The 11,630-nt window shown below is 39.5% G+C and overlaps 1 protein-coding gene across 1 annotated transcript in view; it reads right to left on the bottom strand.

Annotated features, from left to right (window-relative positions):
- Nucleotides 1-2,788, bottom strand: part of LOC140366055 (GATA-binding factor 2-like) — a 10,248-nt gene extending 7,460 nt beyond the window's left edge. Inside the window, exons 1-2 of the mRNA XM_072452715.1 lie at nucleotides 2,370-2,788; nucleotides 826-1,392 (exon numbers count right to left, since the gene is read on the bottom strand). Coding sequence (XP_072308816.1) covers nucleotides 826-1,392; nucleotides 2,370-2,601 — 799 coding nt within the window. The 5' untranslated portion in view covers nucleotides 2,602-2,788. The remainder of the gene's footprint in view (nucleotides 1-825; nucleotides 1,393-2,369) is intronic.
- Between the last annotated feature and the right edge of the window lie 8,842 nt (nucleotides 2,789-11,630).

Genomic DNA, 11,630 nt, shown 5'->3' with positions numbered 1-11,630 from the left:
TCAGGACATATATTTCCAGTTTTATAATGGTGTCAAGCAAATTAAGGTATGTGTAGTCCTTGAGTGCACTTTTAAACCTTTTCATTTTGCCTTATTATACAGTATAAGACTTATATGGTTGAGAACTAAAGATTTTGCTTTATGTGTGATATTTGAGGATGTTTGACCATTCAAAATATATAATATTTAGTGGTTAATTTTTAGAAAAAGGGTCAGATTGCACCTTTAAAACAGCAGACTGATACGAGAGACTGGAATAAAGAAAGAAAAAGCATAACCTCTCCATTATAAACTACTCAAAAAGAAAATAAATGAATGATAGAAGACAAAGAAGGAGATTAAAGCTAAGTTTACACTTGCACGTTCACCACATCAGACTAAACCAGGACTAAACCTGAGAACTAAACCTGGACTAGATCAGGACTAAACAACAGAACCAAATTAAGTCCGGATTCTTGACTAAAATGGGCTCAATTTAGGACCAAATGATAAACTATGTGAACGGGCCCTTGAGAAATACGGCCATGAAGAAAAGAGTGTAACCTCCCTAATAATAAATTACAAGAAGGAACAATACAAGATAAAGAGTAAGATAAGAAAAATATGGACTTTTCATGAGTTTCAGAATGAGTATAGGACTGTTGCCATAGTGATTAACATTTTAAAACTAATGCTATAAGTGAATGGAGAAAAAGTCCTCAAATGTTGCATGTAACAGTAACAACAATACAGTTGAACAAAAACATGTAGATTTTCCCCACTCTGAAGAGAATATGTTTTTTGTTTTTTTAATAATGTATGAAACTTTAAGATTGTGACACTCACCGGTGCAGGAGCGTGTTTTGTTCTTGTTTTTGGCGTTGAACGACGCTCCCAGGAGGTTCCCCGCGTTGAACAGGCTGCCGTAGTCGGGCGTGGGCAGCGTGTAGGTCGGGTACGTGGGAATGGGCTGGTGCGCCCTCAGTGACCCGGAGCCCTCCACCTTCATGCTGCCCTGCTGGATGTGGTACTTCAGCGACTCTTTCTCGTCCATTCTGGCCGCGGACGAGGACGGGGAGAGGGCTCCAGGGTCCGGGGACACGTCCTTGGGCGGAGTCGGGGGGAACGTGTACATCTGCGGCGGGCTTGCATGAGAGGGCGGCGTCAGGGACGGAGCGGAGACCGAGTTGGAGTTGCTGTTGCACGGGTAGACTGCGGAGAGGCCCCCGGGGGAAGCGCTGCCGGCTGGGTTGTGCAGGCTGGGTTTGCTGAAAGGACTCACGGCCCAGGGGTTGTGGTGGTGGTGATGGTGGTGGTGGGCCGAGAGAGCCGCTGCTTTGCCCCCGTCCAACCACGAAATCCCCGGACTGTGGAGGAGATGGGGTCTGCAAACCTGGCCCCCCGTCAACCGAGCTGTCACAGTAAAACACACTATTGTTAGCATTTACCATGTTTATTTCAAACAGAAAAAACAAACCTAACACTCAGTAACATTATTAACAGCAGTAACTTCAATTAAAGCGTTAGCTTAGTTAGCTTTAGCCTGCTAAACATTAGCCGAGGTGTTATTTTTGAAAACTAGCTTGAGGCTATTTCAAACGACAAAAACGTGGATATTTTTCCATTCTCTTTTATGTTTTTTACACATTATTGCACATGGCATGTATTTTCACTGCACAGCATTTTAGTATGTATGTATATATATATATATATATATATATATATATATATAAATCAGACATATAAAATATATTCATGGGTTTCAGGCTCAACTTCCTGTTATATATGCAACATTTTGAGGACTTTCCCCATTCATAGATTGATCTATAACTGATTAAAAAACAACACACACAAAACAACAACCAAATATTGTGAAAATAATCTTAGCATCTTTTTGCACTTAACGACGATACAATTTTTTATATTTTTTATTTTTTTGCATTTGCATTTGTCTTTGCAAATTAGATATTAATTGTGATAAATATCCAGTTATTATTTGTAATAATAGAATAATAGAGGAGAGTGATTATTGTAGGAGTTTATTGTAATGGGGTCTTGCGCCTCAATTTGTATAGCATACTGTTGTTTTCTGTAACAATAAAAATAACTAGGCTACTAAATCTTAATCAGAATAGTTTTTTTGCCCCACAGCCTTAAAACAAGCAATAAAATGGTCTACCACAACGTTATGCTTGTGATGATTGTCAAAAACATAGAAGCAACTATATTTAATCTCTAATCAGTGCTTTTTTTTTTTTTTATCAGGAGAGGCAATATGTGACATTTCAAATTCCAATAATTGTATTAAAAAAATGAATAAGCTTACTTCTGAAACACTAAGGTCATTATTAAAAAATAGCAAGCTAAAGCCTCTCCTCTGCGGCTCTTACCGTGCGCGGGGCTGTAGGACATGCGGGCCCGGGAGTTGTGGTGGTAGTACGGGTTTCCTTGTGAGTCCAGGTGGTTAAAGAAAACATCCACCTCATCCGGGGGCAGCAGTGGGGTCGTGGGCTCCATGTAGTTGTGTCCCAGGCCCGGGTGATGCGGCTCTGGGTGCTGCTGTCCGTTCAACACCGCGGCGTGGTGGTGCATCCATCTGGGCTGCTCGGACGCCACATCCATGACTCTGTGGACTGGAGCAGCGGCTGGATTGGGAACTTTTGAGATACCCACAAAACAAGAAAGTAATTTAAGTGTGTCCAGAGGAATTTACAAGACTTCTGCAAGAGTCCATTTAACGCAGAGGAGTAAATTTGCTCTGCTGCTTTGACGCGGTCCAAGTTTAATCCCGGCGCTTTTCCTTTGGCGCTGTCACTGGAAACCTGCAACAAGCAAACATCAAATTAATATTTTAAGTGGTGCTATACTATCTTTTTCTGGTAAGTAAGAGTCCCTAACAGTCCAGATATCAAGTGATGCAAACGAATCCACCCTAAACAGAGCAACACCAAGAACACCAAGAAATCAGAAAAAAGAAATCCACTCCCATAAGAAAAGAAAACCTGCCTTTTGAATATTCGTGACATGCACACGGTCCGCTGCAGACTGTCCCGTGTCTCTCTCTGGTGATATGTGTCCTCTTTGCTCCTCAGTGGTGGTTTGTGAGACTCCTGTGCGTCCACTGGGACTTAAAGCAACACGTAAGTGCGCTGTGGCTGCGACTGACAGCGGGGCAGGCGCTTGTCAAGCCCGTGGGAGGAGCCTGCTCTTCGGCCCGGCCTCAGCCAATGGGACCGCGCCTTTGCAACGCTTCACTGGCTGCACACTCGGGCCATTTAATCGTTTTTGATATTTTGAAAGATGTGTTGTGTTTGGGTGTGCTTGTAAACTTCTTAGAATTGTAATTACATGGGATTGCATCTTAATTAGATTGTTGTGTTGACAATGTTGGCTGTCTTTATGTGCAGTTTTAGTGATGTGTCAGGTTCAGCGACAGATGCATCCAACTCACAAGATTCAGCTTTAATGCAATAGTCAGCAGGTAAAGGTACAACTTGGGGTCTTTAAAAATATATAAAAGTAGCTCTCTCTATCACGTAATGCCAAGAAGTCCGTCGCAATGCATTGTCTCATTGATATTTCTACAGCCCTGGCCCTTCAAAGTGTTTTATTATGATGCAAAGTATCTGTGCAACACATCAAATATTCCATTGTACAGCTTTAATCATCTTTTTGAAGAGATGTGGCCTTGAAACGGTGCACAGAGTTGAAGAAAGGAGTGAAAATGCCACCAATACTTTTTCACATGTTGTTGCCACTGAATTGTGTGACATTTGGGATAAAGGAGCTGAAGTGGTTACTTAGGTCACGTGCCCTGGCTGCGTCTTATCTAACGTCATCAAATGGCACGTGTTGGTGCTTTATATTAGACATTTAACATTCGGGGACAGTGTTATTTATTCATGCTCTTTGTTCAAATATGTTTGTGTGTTTTTAGTCTCGGCTCTGTCACTGCAGCCTCGCGCGCATGATTGACAGACAATAATTGGAAAAGGAGCGCGTGCATCCGTGCCGCCTGTCCGACGCCGCTCCAGACGTCAGCGCGCGCGCCCCGATGGTGGAAGAAAGAGGGGGGGAAACTGACTGAGGACATGAACTTTTCTCGAGGCGGAGGGACTGAGGGACGGAGAGAGAGCAGAAGAGGAGGGAGAGGAGGAGGGAGAGGTCTGCCTGGCTGCGGGTGAGCTCTCATGGATGAACACGAGTCAAAACTGAAACTAGTATTTACAGCGCCTCTATTAATTATAAATAAGCAGAGCCACGACCCCTGCCGCGATTTCCAGGGACAAACTGCAGCCACCGAGTTCTGGACAAGCAACAAAAACAAGATTATTAAAGATTAGCCTATTACACACAATTGGGACTGCCTGCAACTAAGGATTATTACAGACGTTTACTAGTTTCGATTTGTCGACTAGTCAAACGATTATATATTGTAGCCTACATTGAGAGACTTTTAAAATATAACTTAAAAATACACAAACGAGATAAAGTAACTGATTGAAGGCTTCAAGATAGAGAACATTCACGAATAAAGTTGATGAAAATAATAATAATTATCAAAATATTGTGTTTACATTTTTATTTCAGTCTTTGCTTTCTTTTGGCATGTGTTTTAGAGTCTTTATTATCCAGAAAACGATTACAATTACCAAAATGTGATGACGATTATTTTTAATATTTGAGTCAGGATTATTCCGATTAATCGACGCAGCCTCACTCACGATTACAAGAAGGCCACGGTCCAGTTCTCACGATCATTACAGCGCGTTCAAGCCTCTTTATCAAACCCAAACATCACCAGTCCAAACTTCACGTTCACCAAATGGTGCCCGGAGCCTGGTGGAGGAAAGGCGTGCTCGTGTCGGGACAAGTGTCGCAGCATTAGCCTCATCTGCATCAGAATGGGCCAACACGCGCGCTTTGAGAGCGAGCCCTTTTGATGTGGCGGGACGATAAAAACCTTATCAGCCCCGAACATCCACTGCCATTTCAGGATTTGACATTAATTCAATCCGCCTTTTCTACTGCCCTTTTCTCACCCGAGTCCCGTGGAAAGAGCAGGTCACATCCCAATGTACCGTGGAGCTTAGTTAGTAAATAGCCTCCACAAAACAGTCATTTTTTAAATTTTATTTAGGCTATATATTTATTTATACTATGATGATTATGATTGTGTTGGTAATTATTATTATCATTATTATTATTATTATTATTATCATTTAGCATATTATGTCGTAGTTGAATATAAAATAAGCAGCACTCGTCTCGTTCCAGTGACTTCGTGAGCCTTTATTGACGTTCCTCGCGTTGCCAGATTGAAACTAGAAAAAGGAGAGAAATCCAATGGATCCGTGGTCTCCGTGATTATAAGGCATCCCGGGGTAATTTTTCATCGGCGCTGGCTAATCTTTGTTCTTTGTGAAGATAATAAATAGCCTAATCGTTATCAGCGAGCTGCTGGAGGTGTCGCGGAGAATGGGCGCTGATCGGCCCGGGAAATAGGCTCCGAAGTCGCGCTGAATAAATGGCATCCCTTATCTCTGCCTCCCAGATTATCGCCGCCTTTTCAAACTCCCTCAACAAATAGATCTAATGCGAGGCATGCATCATTTACAGGCGCAGATCTGGCACTGATTGAAAGATAGATAGGTTGATAGACAGAGGAGGGGTGCTGTCTGCAGACGCGGGGTTTAAAGCTGCTTTTAGCTTTTTTATTTACAAGTGAAATGTGCGTGTGCAAAGTCTTTATTGCGCGTGTTTAGACAGCGGAGAGCGGCACACTTCTCCATTATGTGGGGTTATCAGCCAGGCCCATCTGAGGTTCCGCTGCTTTGTGGTGCTATCACGCATCTTATTTCTTTTATGTCGGTTTTGACAGTGTAAGAGTTAAACATATGCAGCGCTTCCCACCAAGGGACAGTAATATAATGTTGAATCTAATCTAGTACAGCATCTGCAAATGTTGGAAATAAATGTGCCAACATGAGCACAATGATGTGAGCCCAGACCTAACAGGCTTAAACTTGAATAATTATGGTCTCTTTGGACAAAGTTAAAGACTGTTTAAAAACAAACATTTCAACAACACATCTGCAACATCTCAACTGCATCTGCAAAATTGCTGTTGCTGGCCTATGATAATTATTGATGACATAATATGTTGTTATGTTGTTACCAAAGAATATTCAGTAATCCTGGAGTATTTTCTTCTTTCAGATGAAGTTTTTTCTGAGCAATACTTCAAGGTGGAGAGTATAATTTCAAACCTTCACCATTTAAACTGCTACAGGAAGAAGCACGTTTTTTGACATGTTAAAGACTAAGTCACATCAATGTCAGCTATAACATTGTTGATTTAATTTGGTCACTTTCTCTATTCATGTTTACTTTGTTGCAGGTTTACTAAAGCACCATGGGACATATGTTACCATCTCGGGGCAAGGCCTTCTGCTAAAGAAGCTAAGCGAGTTGCCAAAATGTTCTGTAAGTATCCTTTAATTGATAGACTTAACCGAATTCAAAGAATGTAAAGCAATGCTTGCCTTCATTCTTTATGAATAACTAATCCTATTAGTGCTGTATTAGCCCTATGCATCAAAACACATATTTGTTATGACATGAAGCCTCAAAGCTGATCAGTATGGGCAGTCTATCTGTAAATGTTAAAGTTTTTTCCCTCCAATCCGCACAAACGTGATGGTTAATAACTGCAGCAGCCCTGAGCGAGCGCTGCTGATGGTCTCCAGGGCAACTCAGATAAAGCCCCAGCCATTTCTCCATATCTTACAGTCTATTATATTCACGGATTAACTCTACTTCCACAGAAAGGTCAAACACAAAGTCGAGAGCTCCCCCCACTGGCCCCTCCCCCACCGTGACAGAGCAAGACCCATTTTTTATTTCATATTATCAGGATGAACTGTGCTGATGACCTTCGCTGACACGCTTTGATAGATGCTCACCTCCAGCATTAGGCATTTGCAAGCCCACACAAAGCTTCATTTGTATTCACATTTTTGTTATCTCAGAAGGTTTATTATTCATTCTCTACAATTGTTTTTTTATGCATTTAAAACGTATTTAGGCAGTGTGTAATTGTCTAGCTCTGACAGAATTGTCAAGGCCCAAACCAGTAGTTTCAGCGTTACAGTGTTACAAGGCCCAAGAGTGAAATAATCAGGGACACAGTGACACCTACTGGAAAGAAAGGGTACTTTTGTTACTACTGGGAGAGGAAGTGAAAATACTGAACAGAGGAAATTTCACCAGCTGATAATAATTTATTTAGAAAAAGATGAAGACTGTTATTGCATCAAAATATCACAGATTTCACAACCAGAATTCACAGATTTAAAAAAAAACAACAACAATAAGAAGTCTGCTTCTAAAGAATTAAGCCAATAAGAGTAACAGATTAACATATTCATTGGTTTTAGAGAAGTTTCTGTACATCTTTTTAATGTCTGATAAACTAACCCTTTGTATTATACATTTGTAGAACATAATTCAGTCCAATTCACTTTATTTATGTTCCACATTTTATAAATGAAAAAGTTTCCAAAGAGCTGCACAGAAAACATTTGACCCTTTGTGTCTAATTTACACTTAATTCATTGTAAACTTTTTTTTTTTTTATCTTTAAAGGCCTAGCAATATTGTTGAGTCCATGGCCTTTCTGTTCAAAACAGCAGAACTGCTCTTAGTGTCATTTCATTGTAGAAAGCAAAGCAGTGGATTGTTCTTTACTTATTTGTATTTTTGGAAAAAGGCAATGCGACATTTTAGATGATTGTCCTGCAGCCTGAAGTTTTTCATTAATTGCAAGTAAATACTGAGTTGTGGGTGGAGGTAGCGCGAGGTGAAAACATATGATCTGAAACCTCAATGCAGGACAAATACAGAAATACACAAACATGCACGAGTCAATCGAAATACAGTCACGTTGAACAACTGTCATTTGTAAAACATTTAGAAAATTGCTATGTATTGGGTAAGATCTGAACATTTGTAGTATGTTGAAAATGTTTTTAAATAACTCTGACTCGTCCCTTTAGTTGCCTCTGTGCTAATGTCTTGGGACAGGCTGTTTGAGGTCAGAGGTGGGCTCAAGCCGGGCAGTGGGTCGAGAATGTTTACAGCTCGTCGGCACTAACAACCTGTCAATCAAACTGTGTTTTAAGAGAGTCGAGCAGGGTCGAAACATCTCATCTGACAGACATCACTCCTATATTATGTCTTTGGTAAATCCTGCTGTTTACATGAGAGGCAAATACTTGTGTGAGTATTTATCATCTGTAGCAATATTTGGCTTCAACTATAACGTTTTATGAGAAATTATTGTCTATTATCTATTGTTTTCTATTGCTGTTTTCAACTTTACATTTCTATTACCGTATGTTTCCTGTTTTTCTCCCTGAGTGAGGTAGTACAACTTAACTCTCTCAGCTCCTCCCTGATACTTTCTATGCAGTCATTTTTTTTTTTTTAAGTGTTGTTGCTGGTCTATGAATTATAAAACTATACTTACGTTGGTACAAACAACTTTATTGTTTCTTATCTTTGCAGTTTGTGAAAAGAGGCATCCTTATTGAGAGAGGGGACCCACGAGGCATAACGGACTGCATATCATTTACATATTATTTTGGTAATCCCACTCAAGCCTTTCATGTATGGACAAACTCTCTTTTGTTGAATTTACAGTGCCTATCGCAGATCTCAACAGCAAAAGAGCCACTAACATTGTAGCATGTAGGATTTTATATACAACCCATGAATAATGGAATGAAATATTTTCTAAAATCTATAGTTACCAACTTGAATATGATTATTTACGTTTCAGCCTCCCAGTTTATTGTTCAGACAACTTATGAGGTTATAAATGAATCTAGTTAGTCCCATCCCTGTCCAGTCCTTCAACAGAAGGAACCATTTTGTGATAGATATTCTTTTTAGTTAATATGCAACAAAGCACACACAAAAAGTTATATTTTGCTATTTGTAGTGCCAATCAGAAGTTACTTTACAAAATTCAGCAATGAACACGGTTTTAATTTATCCCCTTCCCTGTGGATCTTAATTGTGAGACATTTGCTGACGTTTCTGTGGATTATGATGAGCTCCTTGTGATAACTCTTTCATGTGTGTTGTGTGTGTTTGTGTCAGAGCTATAACCAGATTAGATTTGATTTTAGAGCCACAGATTGCTTCATCGGCATTCACATCTCTTTACCTGAGCTTGTGATCTCCCCTTTGTCATTTTTGCTGATGTCAGTGCTGTATTGAAATGGCATTTGAATTTATTTATATAATAGAATATTGAGTAAAAAGAATCCTATCTGTAGTTAAATCTAGATATGAAAGTGTTATATTTAGTTGCAATATTTGTGACTATAATTGTGATCTAAGATTTTATAGTTAAAGTTCACATTTTAAACACATTCAGAAGCATTAACCTTTGAAAGAAGATAATAATATGAACCTCTTATTAAACAAGAATTGCATATAGTAAGAAGAAATAAGAAGTTATATTATTATTTTCCCCATGTGGGACAATAAAGGATTATCTTATCTTATCAAAAAACAGCAGTATTTGCTAATTGTGACCATTCAAATAGGATTTTGTTTCAATTGCGTTTAGTCTTGCAGCCTTAGTCAAAATGGTTAACCTACAAGCGAAACCACAATGCACAGGATATACAGTATGTCAGTGCTCTCTACAGTATATTACAGTTAATGAACCGTAGAAAACAATATTGTGTGTATTGAATTCATTTACACATTTGTTTCTTTAACAGATTGATAATTTATAAAGGAGTCCCACAAGGTTCAGTTCTTGGGCCCCTTTTCTTTAATATATTTGCTATGTAATTGTGGTGCTCAGTGTTTAGTGTGAATGCTCCAATAGTGGAGAATGATCCTTGAGGCCTGTTACAATATGTAGATAAATCTTCCATCAGTTTGGCCTTTCTATTTATAATCCAAAACAGAACGGTTTAAATAAAGGCTAAATAGCATACACTGAATATCTGAGTAAGACACAGTGTACATGTTTGTGGTGTGTCCTTCTGCTCACCTCTTGCTATGTGCAGATAAAGATGTAACAGTAGATAGACAGAGCCCCCTCCCTCCACCTCCCCATCACCACATCAGGATACACTTGTGCTCTGTGATTCCGGTTTCAAACGGATGGTTTAGGCCCATCCAGGCTGAGGCTGAGGTTTAGGCAGCCGTGTGGTCAGAGAGTGGAGGCCGCGTAACGGACGTTTCCTAGATGCAAACCAAAAAAACTCACAACTTACCCTTCACTCTCCCCTAGTCTCATGTCAGTAAACTGTATGTACAATTACAATTAATATTACTCACCACTTTTTCCATAGTTGGCTAGGAATGGCTCAGTTTTCCTGAAATTAATCATTCATATCATTCAATCATTCACTTGTGGCTCCCTTCTCACCAACATCTTTTCACTTTCATCCCAGCGCCAATACAGTCTCAAATCTTGAAATTAACCAATAACAATTTAAAAAAGATAATTACTGTCTTTTGATATTTACTCAGAAGATGCTCGGTATTTGCAAAACTCCCCCTGACTCCCCTTCATCTCACCCACATCTCTGCAACTTCAGAAATATTTTTTTTTAAAATAATTATTGTAGTGCCCAGCTACTAAATACACTCTGATTGATTGGCTTAAAAAAGTATTGACTATGATTTTATTTAATTATGTATGCATGTATTTAATATAGACGATGCATTATTAAAAAAATGAACCGTTGTGACAATTATACATTTAAATATGCTTGACATGTTTCCTTTGCACAATTTTTGTACCCAACCCAGCTATGCCACACAACCTTCCACTAATGCCTGTGCTAGTAAATGTTTAAATGTTTATAGACAATATAATATTTCATAGTCAGGTTAAGTTAGTTAGGATATGGGTAAGACATGAAATGTTACATCTTGTTAACCCGTTCTTTTTTACTACAACGAACACTGTATTTATCTTTTTGTTAAGCAACAGTGCCCCCTGCTGCTCAACAGTGGCTGCTTTTTCAATTGTAGATATATTTGAAGGACATTTCTGCTGGAGCAAGAGGAAACAGTGCAAGATGTTGAGGTTCTTCGTTCAAGACGAGGATGTATATAATTATGGGTATGTCAGAGGGACAGCTCTTGAGAGGTTTTGGAGATAAAGTCAGATTACCCCGAGATGCTTTTGGTCAAGGGGGGGCAATGAACGGGAAGAAGGATGCTAAGGTTAGACCTGTCTGTTAGATAAAGACCTAAGTGGAGATTTATGGGTTTAGTGAAAGAAGGCATGACATTACTTGTTGTGTTGTGGAGAGGATGAAGAAGACTAAATGGAGGTAAATTATAACTATGGTGACTTCTAGAAAGAAAACGGTTTAATTCTCATCTCTAAATCCTTAGAGATGAGAATTAATCTTGATGTAAAGCCTTTATCTTTACATCAAGATTCTACTTTGTGAAAGAATGTAATATTGACTTACACACACCAGTTGCGTGTTTATACTGTTGCTCTTGGCCTCTAACAACCGAGCCACATTTTCTCTTCAGATACAGATGGTTGTGAGGCGGTTGATGGTTTTCTGTCTCTTGTGAGGTGCACACTGGTGGTGAACTTC

The sequence above is a fragment of the Eucyclogobius newberryi genome, unplaced genomic scaffold, assembly GCF_026437365.1.
Source record: "Eucyclogobius newberryi isolate DKJ021-1_F unplaced genomic scaffold, fEucNew1.0.hap1 SCAF_19, whole genome shotgun sequence".
NCBI classification, from domain to species: Eukaryota; Metazoa; Chordata; class Actinopteri; order Gobiiformes; family Gobiidae; genus Eucyclogobius; species Eucyclogobius newberryi.
This window is presented reverse-complemented; position numbering and strand designations above follow the sequence as displayed.